The following is an 18289-nucleotide window of genomic DNA, read 5'->3' on the forward strand; positions in this document are numbered from 1 at the left end:
ACCCTAACCCTAGCCCTAACCCTAGCCCTAGCCCTAACCCTAACCCTAATCCTAACCCTAACGGGAAAATGGAAATAAATAAGTTTTTTTAATTTTTCCCTAACTAAGGGTGTGATGAAGGGGGGTTTGATTTACTTTTATAGCGGGTTTTTTAGTGGATTTTTATGATTGGCAGCCATCACACACTGAAAGATGCTTTTTATTGCAAAAAATATTTTTTGCGTTACCACATTTTGAGAGCTATAATTTTTCCATATTTGAGACCACAGAGTCATGTGAGGTCTTGTTTTTTTCGGGACGAGTTGACGTTTTTATTGGTAACATTTTCTGGCACGTGACATTTTTTGATCGCTTTTTATTCCGATTTTTGTGAGGCAGAATGACCAAAAACCAGCTATTCATGAATTTCTTTTGGGGGAGGCGTTTATACCGTTCCGCGTTTGGTAAAATTGATAAAGCAGTTTTATTCTTAGGGTCAGTACGATTACAGTGATATCTCATTTATATCATTTTTTTATGTTTTGGCGCTTTTATACGATAAAAACTATTTTATAGAAAAAATAATTATTTTGGCATCGCTTTATTCTGAGGACTATAACTTTTTTATTTTTTTGCTGATGATGCTGTTTGGCAGCTCTATTTTTGCGGGACAAAATGACGCTTTCAGCGGTGCCATGGTTATTTATATCCATCTTTTTGATCGCGTTTTATTCTACTTTCTATTCGGCGGTATGATAATAAAGCGTTGTTTTTTGCCTCGTTTTTTTTTTTTTATTACGGTGTTTACTGAAGGGGTTAACTAGTGGGACAGTTTTATAGGTTGGGTTGTTACGGACGCGGCGATACTAAATATGTGTACTTTTATTGTTTTATTTTTTTTTATTTAGATAAAGAAATGTATTTATGGGAATAATATTTTTTTTTTATTTATTTAGGAATTTTTTTTTTATTTTTTTTTTTACACATGTGGAAATTTTTTTAAAAACTTTTTTACTTTGTCCGAGGGGGGGACATCACAGATAGGTGATCTGACAGTTTGCACAGCACTCTGTCAGATCACCGATCTGACTTAGAGCACTGCAGGCTTACGAGCACCTGCTCTGAGCAGGCACTCGGTAAGCCACCTCCCTCCCTGCAGGACCCGGATGCCGCGGCCATCTTGGATCCGGGACCTGCAGCGAGGAAGGAGGTAGGAGACCCTCGGAGCAACGCGATCACATCGCGTTGCTGCGGGAGTCTCAGGGAAGCCCGCAGGGAGCCCCCTCCCTGCGCGATGCTTCCCTATACCGCCGGCACACCGCGATCATGTTTGATCGCGGTGTGCCGGGGGTTAATATGCTGGGGGCGGTCCGTGACCGCTCCTGGCACATAGTGCCGAATGTCAGCTGCGATAGGCAGCTGACACCCGGCCGCGATCGGCCGCGCTCCACCCGTGAGCGCGGCCGATCGCGCTGGACATACTATTCCGTCCTTGGGAAGTAGGGCCCACCCCACATGGACGGAATAGTACGTCCAATGACAGAAAGGGGTTAATATACCTACTGTTCACCTCTTTGTCTCTTTATAAACACTATTCTGGTATTCTTCTGCACCACATGACTGCCAAAAAGACTAGCCAGATAACACAGCATTTTCTGTGTGGACCAGAGTCACTTTCTCAATTTCAAGTTATATACTTTCTCAATGTGAGTTTCACAGGCTTTATATTCAAAAACAACCTCCTAGAGACGGAGGTGATCAGTAAGTATATTAATATACCACACACGCTTAATGCACCACATAAACTAACACAGGACCGAAAGTTAAATGTTTTCATGGTGTGCTTCTGTAAATGAATTAAAGAAATATTCCTACTGTAGACATTTATATCATGTCTACAGACTTTGGTGCCTTATCAATCAAACAATGTATCTCATAGGCATTATATGACTGAGAAAATGAGATCCAGTTCCCAATCTCTGCCTTGTGTTTCTACAATACGATACGATACGATACGATACGATACACTTTATTGATCCCGTGGGAAATTATGGTATCACAGCAGCACAACTTACATCATAAGAATCATAAAATGAATTACTTAATTGACATGACAGTGTAGTTGACAGAAGGACATTATACATTAGAATAGGACATACACCGCAGGTAAACTGAAAAGTAGAAGGAATAAAGCAGACATTCACCTTGATGATTTAACCCTAATGTTATTGTTGTACATTCCCATAGCAGTTGGCACAAACGATTTCCTATATTTTTCCTTCTTACACCTCAGAAGTATTAGCCGGTTACTGAAGGTGCTCTTCTGTCTCATGAATAGCTCATATAGTGGATGTGCATTATTGTTCATGATTGCCATACACTTTTTCAGAGTTCTTCTCTCCACTACCTCCTCAAGAGAGTCCAGATTGCAGCCCACAGCAGAGCTTGCCTTTTTGATAAGCTTATTCAGCTTATTAGCATCAGAGGCCCGCACACTATTACCCCAGCATATGATTGCAAAAAAGATGGCACTTGCCACCACAGACTGGTAGAACATTTCTAACATTTTGCTGCACACATTAAAAGACCTCAGTTTCCTTAGGAAATACAGTCTGCTCATCCCCTTCTTGTAGACAGTCTCTGAGTGGCATCTCCAGTCCAGATTGCTATCCAAATGGACCCCCAAATATTTGTAACTATCCACCTGCTCTACCTCCTGCCCAGCAATAGTGATCGGTAAGCATTCCAACTTAATCCTGCTATAGTTGGCCACCAACTCCTTAGTTTTCTTAACATTTAGTTGTAGATAGTTACCATTGCACCAATCCACGAAATTCGACACCACCCTTCTGTATTCCTCATCCCCCTGATCTCCCCTAATACATCCCACAACCACGGAGTCATCCGAAAATTTTTGAAGGTGGCAAAGATCAGATTTATACTGAAAGTCTGATGTATACAGTGTGAATAGAAAGGGCGCAAGCACCGTTCCCTGGGGGGCACCTACACTGCTCAGTAATCTGCTTGACACAACTGCTCCCATCTGTACAAACTGTGGCCGATCTGATAGGTAGTCAGTTATCCAATTTCTCATCCGCTCCTCAACCTTCATATCAGTCATCTTTTTGCATAGTAAAGGTGGCTGCAGGGAATTAAATGCACTCGAGAAATCAAAGAACATCGCTCGCACCATGGTTCCGTCAGTCTCCAGAAATGAATGTACACTATGTAACAGGGAAAGAATAGCATCATCCACCCCCAATCTATGTCGGTAAGCAATCTGAAGGGGATCAATAAAAGCGTTAACCCTGGTCTTAAGTGAGCAAGCACTAATCTTTCCAAGGCCTTCATAGCGTGAGATGTTAAGGCTACAGGACGATAGTCATTTAGGGTTGCAGGAGAAGAAGTCTTGGGTACCGGCACCAGACAGGAAGTTTTCCATAACACAGGTACCCTCTGTGTTTGTAGACTTCCATTAAATAGGAGTGTAAAGACAGTACACAGCTGGTCTGCACAAACTTTAAGGACACGTGAGCTGAGTCCATCTGGTCCTGCTGCTTTACCAATGTTAAGTGACTTAAACTGCATCCTCACATCATTTTCAGATACTCTAAAATTAGTCTGCTCCTCCTCCAATATCGATGTTGCAGAATTTGCACCCAATTCCCCTCCACTTCCAGTTGGCAGTACACATGTACTGCTAAATCTATTGAAATACTCGTTCATCTTATTAGCCTTGTCCAGTTTTCCTCCCCCGTGATGAGACCTTGCCTTAAGCCCAGTCAGTAATTTCATTCCTGACCAAACATCCCTGGTATTATTGTGGGACAGTTTCTTTTCAAGTTTAATTCTGAAGGCTTTCTGGGCCTCCTTTATTTTATACTTCAATTCATGCTGTATCATTTTAATTTCCTCTTTGTCGCCTAATTTAAATGCCTTTTTTTTCCTGTTGAGCAAATGCTTCAATTCCTTTGTTATCCATGGCTTGTTGTTTGCAAAACACCTAATCTTTTTAGCAGGCACCAACATATCAGTGCAGAAGTTAATGTAGTCAGTCACTCTACCAACCACATCATTAACATTTGTATACTCGTCCATTGTCCCAAGCAACACATCCCAGTCTGTAAGATGAAAGCAATCCTGCAAAGCCTGTTCATTTGTTGGACTCCACATTCTAACTGTTTTAATGGTAGCAGGCTGTGTTCTAACAACAGGTTGGTAGACTGGTGACAATAGTATAAGATTGTGATCAGATTTCCCCAAGGGCGGCAGGGTAGACGATGAATAAGCATTCTTGACATTCGCATAGAGTAAGTCCAAAATAATGTTGTCACGTGTTGTACATTTAACAAATTGATAGAATTTAGGTAGAGCAGTTGAAATTTTAGCCCGATTAAAATCCCCTGAGATTACAGTAAGCGAGTTGGGGTGTTTCATCTGGAGCCGAGCAATGACTCCTGACAGCACTTCACCTGCAGCCTCATGGTTTGCAGTTGGTGGTATGTACAACACTATTGCAATAACAAGCGAGAATTCTCTAGGAATATAGTAAGGTCTGAGGCCAACAGCTAGCAGTTCAATGTTCGGACAACAATGGCGCTCCCTCACTGTCACATGCCCCTGGTTGCACCATCCATTGTTTATGTAGAGTATAACTCCTCCGCCCTTTTTTTTGCCGCTCTTCATAGTGTCTCTATCCGCCCGGACCATGTGAAATCCTGGTACTGAGACACTTGAGTCTGGGATCTCGCCACGTAACCATGTTTCAGTAAAACACATCAAACTGCAAAAGGGATGACTGAAAAAGGATGTGGAGGACATTTTTTAAACAAGTATTCAGTACCTGGAGAGAGGACAGAACTGAAAAAGTAATATATCATACCAGAACTCCATCCAACAAAAGAAAAAAAAACATGTTCTGAATGGTAGAGACAAGAGAGTCAGGAAAACGCTAAAGGTAATCAACTCATCCCATTATCAACTCACTGGAGCTCAAAGAGATGTAGTATCTCAGGGGCTTTTTCTTTTGCGGAAGGTTTATACAGGTATATTATATTATATAATAGGTGGCACTAGAGTTCTAGTCCTCTTCCTCTCTGAAGAGTCAATTTGCATATTTCCCAGAGGAGCATTGCGGCTTTAAGTCTCCTCACCTCAACATGCTTATCATGTCACTCTCTGCAAGGAGAAATGATACTTCTAGGATCCCGGTCAGATGCCTCTCAATCAGCCAAACCAGATCTCCACTTTGCATTGACGAGGGGAAGTACCCCGAAACACAGTGTCTGCAAATTGAGATTCTGGTTTGGCTATTATCCTAAGTCATGTGACAAGGCTCGTTAAAGGGTCGACATGGACTGTTAGGATTGCTACTTCCAATAGGTGGCACTAAAGTTCTAGTCCTCTTCCTCTCTGAAGAGACAACTGTCAAAGTATAGAAACTCAAAAAAAGAGTCAGCACATCCAAAATAGTGAACACGTAAGGATTCTTTATTCGCAAACACCAGCTATTTCAGCTCCATCTATGGAGCCTTTCTCAAGCCAAGTTTGAGAAAGGCTCCATAGAGAGAGTTGAAACATAGCTGATGTTGGTGAATAAAGGATCCTCACTTTTTCACTATCTTGGATGTGATGCTTCCTTTTTTGGATTATATATATATATATATATATATATATATATATATATATATATATATATATATATATATATATATATATATATATATATATACTGTATATATTGAAAAGCAAAGCCAATCAGTAAGTATATTGACACCTGCACTATGTGCGCCACATGCACTTAAATGGGATCAAAATTAAACATTTTCATGCAGTGTTTCTTTAAACTTTTACAATGATACTGTAGTCCTTTATTGCATATCCACAGGACCTGCACCAATCTCCAGAACAGAGTTGGCCTGAGTCACTCCAGCCTCGCTGCATTCACTTCTATATGAGTTGCATGCTTGCTCGGCAGATTTTGTACATGCTTCCTGGACAGGAGGGATGGAGTCGGTGGACGTCTTGTACAAGAAGTATCAAACATTTGTGGAGATTCTGTGGATATATCATAAATGTTTAACGCTCTTTAACAGCCTTGATCTTTCTATGAGCATGTAGGGGGACTTCACCTGTATAGGAATTATAGATGTGAGCAAATAACAGACACCATCAATGACAATGTGAATGATCTGAGAAAATCTGCCAACCATATACTTGAGCTGTCAACTAAATGCTCTGGCAATGGCATTACTCCCAGCATCAAGAAAGAATTTCAACACAAATGATCCCTCTTTTCCGTAGCATCTGCCTCAGATGACCATTAGAAGACCCTCTTACACAAGCTATCAATCAGCAATCCATTGAACAGCATTGAATTATACCTCTTGTGACATTTTCCTCAGTCAATGTCTGGTAAATCTGAGCATTTTTAGAAAAAATAACACATTCTGTTCCTGCACTATGTAATTTATCATGAAGTTCAGAGCTGAAATGATGTCTAAAGATTTTCAAATTGGATGGAAGATTAAAACATAATTAAAAGTCTTGAAAATATAAGCAAAGAGTCTTTCATCATCACTTTTCTTCATCTACAGTTCTCTGTTATGCTGCCTCTCCCATCTGATGCACGCTTCTTCTGAGATCGGACAGGAAGTTATGGATTCAGTAAAGTCACAAAATGGGTGGAGGGTCTGACACACGACAGGGAGAACCCTGAGCCATGGCTGCAAAAGATTGATGGGGCTTGAAGTTCTGTTCTGTAAGAGCTGCATTGACAAGGGATTTAAAGTTCTCCTCCTTGAGAGGAAACAGCAGTCAGTCTGGACATCTGATTGCCCAAATAAAGCCAAATTCAGCAAAAATTCTAATGAATGGGATTATAATTTGGTTTGACTAAGCAGCCATGTGTGTTTCCCTACAGACAATAATGCTCAGACAGGGGTGGTCTTACTTCAGAAGTTTCATGTAAGAACGATTTATGCCTTGCACTTCCTCAGGCTAACCACATATGTGTCAGAAGTAAAGGCCGAGGTGCGTTTAGCATGGAATTAAAGAAATGGAGCAGGAGGTGGAAATATTCTGGAGTGTTTCCTCCACTGTTTTCATGTCAGGCTCTACTTCCTCCACATGTTCTAGAATTCCGGCACAGTGACAGGCTGCATACATCCTGATAGGACAGGACATCTACTCAACCACATCACACATTATGGAAAGTTTTACGCACTAAACGTAGTTTTACCGACCTGGATGGACACGGATCCATATTACATTCCTTTAGTTTAGGTTTAGGCTTCTTGTTTTCTGGGTAGTAATGGCAATAATGATCGGGGACTGTCCGATTAAATCTGATGTCAATACATTCTGCAGAGTTCAGCTGATATCCTGGAAGCACAATAGAGAGGAAGAGGTGAAGCTTTTATCATGACTTACTAGATGCCTTAGGCGGATGTAGTCCCTTGGGCGGTCACAGATTACTCCACAGATTTCTTACAAGTACACACATTGCTAATTCACACTATAATTTATATTCATTCACCAGTTTCTGAAGTAGAACTAAAACTACAAATCCCATGGTGCTCTGCGACTACAGCTGATCACAGCCGAGGCCCGCGCAGTCCGCCTGGCTGTCATGCACAAGCTGTTATAATGACATGACCATGTGTTTCCTGTACTCAGCAGACAGAATTTCTCTACAGTGGAATTCCGCTCCAGACTAGTGAGAAAAGAGGCCTGTATTGTATAAATGGAGTATTTGACTAGTTGTAAGAAGACTTATTTTACTGTTGACGTGCAGCTATTTTTTGTGACTTAAATAGGATTCCAGCTTTATCTGTTTGATGGCAGTTTTTCTTTGAAGACTCATGTAAATGTGTCCCCAGTTCCCCTTCATTTTTGTATAATTATTTTTTATTAAAATGAGGTAAGAAAAAAATGTAACTTCTTATATTTAGGCCTAATGCAGTCTGGATTCCTGCAGATTTTGTTTATTGCAACACTGCATTTAACCCTATCATGCTTCCCTTCTATTGCATCTGCTAAATGCTAACCTTTCTCCAAATTATCTAACTTCAGGGCTGACCGCAGTTAAAAGAATATTCTAGGCAAAAGTAATAAACTGGGAGAGATTTGTTATTACTGATTGCTTAAAAAGAGACTACAAGAGCAGAAGTTGTGGCTCCAGCTGTTTTTAAGATTTGACGTTTCTTCCTAGACACTTCTTTCTTACACCACCTTTGAGTTAACTTACTTTAGACCAGACCTGGGCAAAGTGCGGCCCACCGGCCGCATGTGGTGCTGTTTCAGGGCAGCCCACGGACTGCGACAGCCAAATAGTTTTATGCAGTGGCATCCCGCACCACGCAGCCACCCTCTCCCCGTCGTCTCACTTTCCGTGATATCTGCATCCTTGGGATGAAGATACCGGTGAAGACAATGATGGAACAGAGAGCCATCAGCTCCCTCTTCCATTATTGAGCCTGTGCGTATGCTGTTCAAAATATAAGGATCGAAAAACAGGAGCAGTATGATTTACTGCTGTATATAAACTTTATAAAAAAGTGAAAATGTGTAAAAAAAAGTGGCGCAAAGTGTCAAACAGCCAAATATTCTGCTGCGAATCAAACAATTACCCCACCAAGTTGTATAAAATGAAAACGTATATATATACAGATTTGCGCTGAAAATAGCCGGTAAAAATCCACAGAGAGCCACACTCAATCCATCTTAGTGGGTCTTAGTGAAAGTATGATTGGCTAATGCTTACAACACAAAGAAGCCCACAGACATTTGTCATATACTGACATATAGTGCACCAGCAATAAAAGTACGTTGCATTTAGTTTGGGATAAATAAGTGAATTCTTACTACTGGTGCAAAAGCCAGATAGTGTACCAAGTTGCTGCTGATCAACGGCGGGATGAATAGGAGTGAATAAGATCCTTACGATAATAGCGAATAGCTGCCCCAGCCGGTGGCAGCCATTCCTTCCAAGACTTGAGATAGAAAGCGGAATCCAGGTGAACAAACGCTGCGTGTGGTGCGAGTGGTGAGCGTGGCTCGTTTGTAGGACCTGTGTGACGTAGTGAGTCACGTGACCGCTATTGTGATTGGAAGATGTGTACGGGTCGTGGTAAGGACCAATAACCAACGCGTTTCAGAGACGTCTGTCTCCTTCCTCAGGGATGCTCCTTGCCCCAAGTAACAGTTCTTATATCTCCTTCAACAATTAGATTGATCATTGAAAGCCAAAAAGTTCAACTACATTATTGAGTCCTCTAGGTGCAACGGTGTCCAATAGAAAGATCCATTTTGTCTCTGCTCTAGACATGGCTTTGATATAATTGCCTCCTCTCTATTGGTGATGTACTATTGCAATACCTGCTATTTCCATGTGCTGTACTAGTCCACTGTGGTGTTCTATAAAGTGCTTAGAGAGTGGGTGGCCCAGAAATGTATTCTTAATGTTACGGATGTGTTCGTTAATTCTCACTCTCAAGGGCCGTTTTGTCCTCCCCACATAAGTTTTTTTGCATGGGCATTTTATAGTATATATCACCCCTAGTGTAGAGCACGTAATAAAATCTTTGATTGCAAACTTTTTGTCCCCTTTTTCAATATTTATTTGTTTGTGCGTTGTGGTCTGTTTGCACATGCTACACTTGTGGCATGGAAAAAACCTTTTTGTATATTCTAAAAAAAAGTAGGTTGTGTGGAAGGAGGCTTATTCTGAACAGTAGGGGCAATAAGGTTACCCAAATTACAGGATTTTTTGTATACAAAATGGGGGTGGATGGTAATTTTATCCCCTATGATTTTATCGTCTTTAAGTATATGCCAGTGTTTTTTTACTATTTTGCGGAGAATGTTTGAATTGGTATTATACTGCGTTATTATGGGGATAGACTCCATTGTATCCCTTGGTTTAAAAATAGGATTAATGAGCTCCTGCCGGGATTTTGTCAAAGCAATACCTTTTGAAACTTCCAACCCTTCCTCACTATATCCTTTTTCCCAAAAAATTTTTGTAAGCCTATTTGCTTCTATTTCAAAGTCTAGAGCAGGTGGATTTTTACCGGCTATTTTCAATGCAAATTTTTATATATATATAAACTTTATAAAAAGCAGGAAATTATATGGTTTAGATTTACATCTACAGTTAAAAATACTGTACATGTTATAATAAACCCTATTGTGACACCTATTAGCAGTAATAACTAGTCAAGAAACTTAAATATGCTGAATATTAAGTAATAAAAACTAATATAAAACAATAATAAGGAGCAGAATTAAGTTCAGGCAGTTCGTTCAGCCCTACAAAACAGTCACAGTATTTCATGAGGAACCTTTGGGAAAATTAATTGTCCAGCCCTACTTTAGACCAGTATTTTGTGCTATTATTCTGGAGCAATTCTGGCACATTTTGTGATTCTGGCACAACTTACGTGACATATTAGATAACTCTCCATCTAATGAAACATCTTGGCTTGCTCCCTTTACACCAGAATTTTGAGACACATAATTTTTTTCAGACAATTTGGCACATATTATTTATATTTATTGTTAATAAGAATTTAATGATTGCATCATTTATAATACAATTTGGCACATTTTCTGGCACAAATCATTTATAATTCTGCGGCATTTAAGGACTTCATTTAGCCACATTCACATTTCTAGAAACTTTGAAGAACTGTCGAGCGAGGAGTAAAAAATGTCTAAAACACATGACAAATCTGGTGCAAGGCTTGTGCATCAGTGTTTTTGGTGCAATACGCTCTGATAATTTGACGCATTTTGCTTAGTAAATCTACCCTACGGTTGTATGCTTAGTGCAAGGTATGAGGGGGTAGTGCATGGACTCATGGAGTTAATGGAATTTTTCTTTTTTCGGTGCCTTTTGAATCTATTAGATATGTCCCTTTGAATGCCTATGACATAGAGGAAACCAAATGGGCTATGGTAAAAATAATTATCTAGCTAATATATTATATATTTTTGGGGTAACACTCCCACAAACAAAGTACATTTTAGTCAATAGATCTTCAAATTAAAACAATGTTAAAAATGTTCATGTGCTGAAATAATATTATAAATGTGCCCCTGCTGTGTACTGTGTAATGGCTGTGTGAACGTGTGGGAACATTGTTGGCACAGCTCTTGACCAGGAGAGAAAGCAGAAGATTATATAGACAACAGCAGGGGATCACAGCTGATTCTTTCTGTGGGGTAAAACATCTCCCTGCCTGTTTGAAAACTGTTTGAAAACTGGCAGAGACATTTTTTACCTCACAGAAAGAAATGTTTTACCTCAAAAAACAAATTCCACATCTCAATTGTGGAACTTATTTTTATTCCAAGATCCGTTTATTGAAATGAGCTTTATTTGTGAGATAATCCCTTTAGCTCTAGGTAGAGTGTATACTAAAAGCCATTGCCCATAAGAAATGTCCTCAGAAACACTGTTTTAAAGCAGCCAAGGCAATGTTTTACCTCACAGAAAGAATCAGCTGCAATCCCATGCTGTCCTGTCTGTATACTCTCTTTTGTTTCCTCCTGTGGCAAGGAGCTGCGGAAAGCCGACCATATTCCAGCCATTAAATGGTAGATAGCAGGGGCACATTTATAACATTATCTCAGCACAGGAGCATTTTATTAACACATCTAAATTTAGAACTTACTTTTATACCAAGATCTATTGATTCAAATGTACTTTTGTTCAAGGGAAAAACATTTTAACCCAAACAAATCAGACTCAGAATTGCATGCATGCGGCCCTCTCCTTTTCGAAGTGCACTGATGTATCTCCTACTTGTCTTGTACACCTGAACATAATGGGGTGTGGAGGGCGGTGGCTGAGATCCCAGACTCCTTGTATATATGGGGCTCAGAATTTCTTCATGTCTGTCCTGAGCAAATCCATATGTTTATCAGTGAAATAAGAGAACTATAGTAGTATGCTGTTATGGAATGTAAGTCTGAAAAAGTAACATACTGTGTAATGTCTGTACAAACATTACAAAGACATTTATGGTTTTATTCATCTGGTCATCTGTTGCTCTGTCATGTCTAAAACAGAGTACCTAATTAGTACAAGCGGCTTCTGTGCTTTACAGTAAGCTGGCTCGGTAAATTTTACTGACGTCAACAAGAGTTCCAACACAATCTTCATTTATGAATCATTCTTGATGAAATTACCCCCCAGAATAGTAAATGGAGAAAATTGGGATCTGAAAGGAATCACTGTACACCGACTAAATTAAATTATTCTTCACACCATTCTTGGACCATAAGAAATTTCCATGATTTTAAAACTTTTTTTGGGGGGGTGTAGATGGAACATATATAAATGGAAATACATATTCTTAAAATATTGCATCATTTCTGTGCTTCAAATAAAATTAAAAAATTGTTTCTGAGTTGCTCACCTCCCCCACAGGTTACAGTGCACGGAAAGAAATCTGTTTGTCTCCACTGGTGACTAATGGGCTGGTAGAAGAAAAACTGCACCACACTGTCTTTCGGTGAAACATACCTGGTCTGGAAAAAGTTTTGTGTCAAAGTGTTAATATTGATATTATTCTGCTTTAATTTTTAACACACACTGATACGTCACCATAGAGTTTACGTCAGAAACGGTAACAGCACTGAAGAACCTTTCACTAGGGTCACTCACAGGCAGTCAAAGTCAATGCCCACATATCATTTAATATTTACCTCTCAGCCACCAGTCATAATAATTGGCTCCACACTTCCCAATTCTTACGAGGCTCCCGAATTAGGAAAAAAATCTTTGATAGTACTCTTGTGTCTTCAGACCACATATTTTAGCACATACAACCACTGGCTTCCTCAAAAACTTTTCTCCAATTCATTGCTTACATCTTTATTCTCTCCCCATATCTTATCTATGCTTCTACATAATCTTCCTCTGTGACCTAACCTTGCATAAGTCACCTTTTCTTTCATTTCTCTATTGCTACTTTGCCAGTATGGCAGCACGGTGGCTCAGTATTAGTACTGTGGCTTTGATCCACTAGGGTCCTGGGTTCAAATCCTATCTACAAGGAGTTTGTATGTTCTCCTCGTGTTTGTGTGGGTTTCCTCTGGGTTCTCCGGTTTCTCCCACTCTCCGAAGACATACTGATAGTGAATTTTAGATTGTGAGCCCCAATGGGGACAGCAAAGATGATGTCTGTAAAATGCTATGGAAATAATGGCTCTATATAAGTGAGTAAGTAAATAATGACATACTGTAAATAGGTGAATTTACTGAAGGATTAGAAATAAAACACTTTGATCATGTGCATAACTGTTTTTGCCATCATAAAAATGAATGTTGATCTTGATGACATTGTGGTATTTCAACATGCATTGTTTCCACAGTCCCCCACTTGTGACATTATTAAGAAGGTAGCCAATTGCTGCTATTTGCCACGATTATTTAGATAATTATAATGTGTGTGAAGGCTTGTTTATTATCCTACTGTATGTTATCACTAATAAGTAGAGATGAGCGGTGTTCGAGTTTCAAATTCAAGCTATTTTGGGCCGTGTTCGAGTCGTTTCGACGAACTCGAACAATTTGTTTAAAATTCGGCTGTTCGAGTTTCTGTTCGATAACTGTTCGTTCACCAAAAGCCTAACTTGATTTTCACATGCCATTTTTTTTTTCTTTCCCGCATTTACAGAGGGGCGGTGCAGTCTCTAAGCCTATCAGCAGTGCACACACACACAGCAAAGTGCATGTGATGGACACAAGCAAGGGCATGTGTGATTGGCTGTATATGTCACATGTCCTCGCCCTATAAGAACAAGCCATTTTCCCCATCGCCACGATTTCCTCACTGCTGCAGCTTAGTGTTAGAAGGCACAGCTGCTGCTGTGGGCGTTATACAGTCTAAGAGTGTGAATTGCGAGTGAATTTGCAGTTAGATAGAGAGATAGGTTTAGGGAGTCGGGACTAGTTGTAATATCAGCCCTTTTCAGGGTAGGTTACAGCAGTTCATAGCACTTTTTGCCAGGCAGGTCTGTGCCAGTGCTGTGCAAGTGTTTGTCACAGCATTTGGTGTAATCTAGCTCAGCCAATCCTTTTGGGCTAGTAGCATTGTCTGATAGTCATCTGAGTAGCCTGCCTGTGAAGCTAGCTACACCGCCTGTGTATCTAATAATTTATTTCTGCATCTAACCCAGTAAATCGTTTTGGGCCTAGTAGCAGTGTCTCCATGTCAGCGGAGTAGCCCATCTGTGAAGCTAGCTACACCACCTGTGTATCTAATAATTTTTTACTGCATCTAAGCCAGTAAATCGTTTTGATCTTAGTAGCAGTGTCTGCACGTCAGCGGAGTAGCTTGCCTGTGAAGCTAGCTACTCTGCCTGTGTATCTAATAATTTGTTACTGCATCTAACCCAGTAAATCATTTTGGGCTAGTACCACAGTTTGGCCACTCAGCTCTGCTCAGTTTCCATCCATCGTTTTTTGTGCCAACAACTACAGAGTTGCCAATTAGTTAAGCACCAAAATGAGTGGCAAAAGGCCTGCTGCTGGTGGAAAGGGGAATAGGGGTGTTGGAAAGGGAAAAAAAGGTTGTGTCCGTGGGGAAGGTGGTAAAGCAAAAGTAACATCTGCAGAAGAAAGACCATCTTCCAGCCAAAGTAAGATGTCTGCTTCTTTTTGTGGACAATCTGATATGATCCCTTTCTTACGACCATCGCTATAAGCATCGCTACAAATTCCAGATGAGGCACAAAAAGAGCAGATGCTTGAACGGATATCAAGTGCTCCTTCAAGTGGGCTCTCCTCCACCTCAACTTCAACATCACAAATACTCCAGTCCTCAGAGGTGTCACCCCAATCGCACTTGCTTCCTCACAGCTCCCAAGTCTCCAGCCACCCGTCTGAGTATGGGATAACACAGATGGTTGAGTCTGCAGAGCTGTTTACTCATACTATAGCCTGGGAATCAGAGGTCTGCTCCAGAGCTTCTGTGAATCCAGACAAGGAAATGTTCTGCACTGATGCCCAGAATCTTTGTGAGTCGGATCCAGGCCCAGATGAAGAAAATTCTGAGCATAATGTAGACCCTTGTTCCCAAACTGTAACTCCTGTTGGTGGAGACAATGAGGAAGATGATGATGAGACTGAGATACCTGATTGGAAAGAAAACTTGACTTTTCAGTCAGGGCAGGAAGAGGTTGGCTCTGAGGACGACGGGTGTGAGAACACACAGGGTGATGATGATGAGGTTGGAGACCCCACTTACTGTCAACCCACAGTCCACCAGTCCATGAGGTCAGCAGAGGAGGTGGAGGAGGATGCTAGTGACTACGAGGTTAGGTTGTGCCTTCCTGGACAGAGACGGAGTATTGGAAGGACTTCAACAACTGCATCCTCAACCACAATTGTGCCTCTGAGCACAAGTCGTGATGGCTCTTCAGGTCACATGGGCGCTAAGCCTTGCATAGCCTGGGCATTTTTTGAGATCGCAAAGGATGACCCAACTCATGTGGTCTGTAAGATTTGTCACCAAAATCTCAGCACAGGCTAAAAAATGAATAGTTTGAGTACTTCAAGCATGAACCGTCACATGGATATGAGGCATAAGTTGCAGTGGGATGCTCACTGTGCTACAGTGTGGCCTAATGGGCCGGGCCAACCACTGTCTGCCCCATCAAGTGCATCCACGGCCTCTTCATCCTCTGTGACTGTGGGGACAGCAGTCGCACATGGTTTTGGACGCAGACCTTCCATCTCTTTACCCGCAACAGCCAGTGTTATTGGCAGGTCATCAGTACATTTTGCAAGTGGAAACACCTGCTGGTGTTGAGGGCTCTCCGACACCGAGACAACCACATTTTGATCAAGGTAACATAATATCTCCGCCTGATCCTTCAGATCAGCAGTTTGCCGGGGACACCCTACTCAACCCGTCTAAGCACGGCAGCCAGCCCTCGGTCCCTCAGATGTGGACAAGTAAAAGACCATTTTCTCCTAGCCATGACAAAGCTAAGAGGTTGAATTTCACCATCTGCAAGCTGTTGGCTACAGAAATGCTGCCTTTCCGCCTGGTGGACACAGAGGATTTTCGAGACCTTATGTCCGTCGCAGTGCCCCAGTACCAGATGCCCAGTCGCCACTCAAAGAAAGCTGTGCCTGCGCTACACCAGCATGTCGCACACAACATCACCGCTTCCTTGAGAAACTCTGTGCATTTCACCACAGACACTTGGACGAGTAGACATGGACAGGGGCGTTACATGTCGGTGACTGGGAACTGGGTAACTATGGTGACAGCAGGAGAAGGGGCTGCTGTCCAAGTCTTACCGTCCCCACGAGTTGCGCGTCAATCCTCTGTATCTATAAGTTCCTCCACTGCTTCTGCCTCCTCAACCTCCTCTCAGTCCTCCACTGCACCCAAAGCCTGTCTTGTAATGCCACCCGCGTACTAACTGCGCAGAAGGAATCCTGCACACCTCCTTACTTTGCTGTCACCAGGGCTTAACGGCATCAGGCAGTGTTTACCTTGAAATGCCTGGGAAATGTGAGTCACACAGCTGAGGAGTTGTGGTCAGCTCTGGAGACCGAATTCCATCAATGGTTGTCTCCACTGAACCTGCAGCCAGGGAAGGCCGTGTGCGACAATGCTGCAAACCTAGGTGCGGCCCTTCGCCGGGGCAATGTCACAAACGTGCCTTGTATGGCTCACGTTTTGAACCTGGTTGTCCAGCAATTTTTATCCTACTATCCCGGACTAGATGGGCTTCTGCAGAGGGCATGGTAGCTGTGTGCTCACTTCCGCCGTTCGCATCCTGCAGCTCAACGATTTACATCGCTACAGAAGTCGTTGGGCCTGCCAGTTCAGTGGCTGAAATGCGATGTGCCCACATGGTGGAATTCAACTCTGCACATGTTGCAGCAACTGTGGCAGCACCGATGAGCCCTGGTGCAATACGTTATGATGTATAGCCTGGGCCAACGAGATCCAGAGGTGGGGCAAATCATGCTGCAGGAGTGGTCTCAGATCAGGGACCTATGCACCCTTCTGCACAGTTTTGAAATAGCGATAAAGATGTTTAGTGCTGAAGATGCCATTATCAGCATGACTATTCTGGTCATTTACATGGTGGAGCACACCTTAAACAGTCAGGTCGGAGTCAGGTGGTGGGACAAGAGGAGGAGAAGGAGCAAGAGGAGTCGTATGCGGAAGGGATAATATCTCCAAGGTCCAGATGGTCAGCAGGGATTACCGAGGGCACATGGTAGCAGCCAAACTGTTGAGGAAGGTGCAGGAGCCGAGGGAGAAGTGGAGGATGAACTGGCGCTGGGCATGGAAGACTCATCAGATGAAGGAGACCTTGATCAAATTTCTGTTGTGAGAGGCTGGGGGGAGAGGGCAGAGGAAGGAAGCATGATTCTCACCTCGCCGCCACCAAGACAACAAGGACTTGTGTTATGATGACCTGGTGGTTAGGAACACTAGGAATGACCTGATGAGCAAACTAGTAATACAGGACAAGCTCTGGGAAGAGGGAGCTCTGTTGACCGCAACCCCAAATCCTATCACAACAACTAGAAATAGCCGTGGAGCGTACCTGACTCTGCCTAGACGCCTCTTCACAGCCTAAGAGCTAACTACCCCTAAAGATAGAAAATAAGGCCTAACTCGCCTCAGAGAAATTCCCCCAAAGAGAAAGGCAGCCCCCCACACATATTGACTGTGAGTTAAGATGGAAGTCACAAACACAGGAATGAAATAGGTTTCAGCAAAGGAGGCCTGACTTAACTAAACAGACTTGAGGATAGAAAAGGTATCTTTGCGGTCAGCATAAAAAACTACCAAAAAACCACGCAGAGTGTGCAAAAGAGACCCCACACCGACTCACGGCGTGGAGGTGCTACTCTGCATCCCAGAGCTTCCAGCTAGCAAGGCAGAATCATGATAGCAAGCTGGACAAGAAAACAGTAGTAAACAAATAAGCTAGCAGGGACTTAGCTTTTGCTGGAGTAGACAGGTCATCTGAAAGATCCAAGAGAGAACTGAACCAGTACTAGGACATTGACAGCTGGCATCAAGTAACGATCTAAGTGGAGTTAAATAGAGCAGCCAGCCTAGGACTAAACGAGGTCAGCTGAGGAAGGAACCTCAGAACCAGCAGCTCCACTTACAGCCACCAGAGGGAGTCCATGGACAGAACTCGCCGAAGTACCATTCATAACCACCGGAGGGAGTTCGAGAACAGAATTCACAACAGTACCCCCCCCCTTGAGGAGGGGTCACCGAACCCTCACCAGAGCCCCCAGGCCGATCAGGAT

The 18289-nt window shown here is 42.2% G+C and overlaps 1 protein-coding gene across 4 annotated transcripts in view; it reads right to left on the reverse strand.

Annotated features, from left to right (window-relative positions):
• ADAMTSL3 (ADAMTS like 3) overlaps positions 1-18289 on the reverse strand; it is a 793440-nt gene that overhangs the window by 235253 nt on the left and 539898 nt on the right. For all 4 annotated transcript variants that reach the window (XM_077263637.1, XM_077263634.1, XM_077263636.1 and 1 more), the window contains exons 10-11: positions 12405-12516; positions 7224-7362 (exon numbers count right to left, since the gene is read on the reverse strand). In XM_077263637.1, coding sequence (XP_077119752.1) covers positions 7224-7362; positions 12405-12516 — 251 coding nt within the window. The remainder of the gene's footprint in view (positions 1-7223; positions 7363-12404; positions 12517-18289) is intronic.

Source organism: Ranitomeya variabilis, chromosome 5 (assembly GCF_051348905.1).
Source record: "Ranitomeya variabilis isolate aRanVar5 chromosome 5, aRanVar5.hap1, whole genome shotgun sequence".
In the NCBI taxonomy this organism is placed as follows: Eukaryota; Metazoa; Chordata; class Amphibia; order Anura; family Dendrobatidae; genus Ranitomeya; species Ranitomeya variabilis.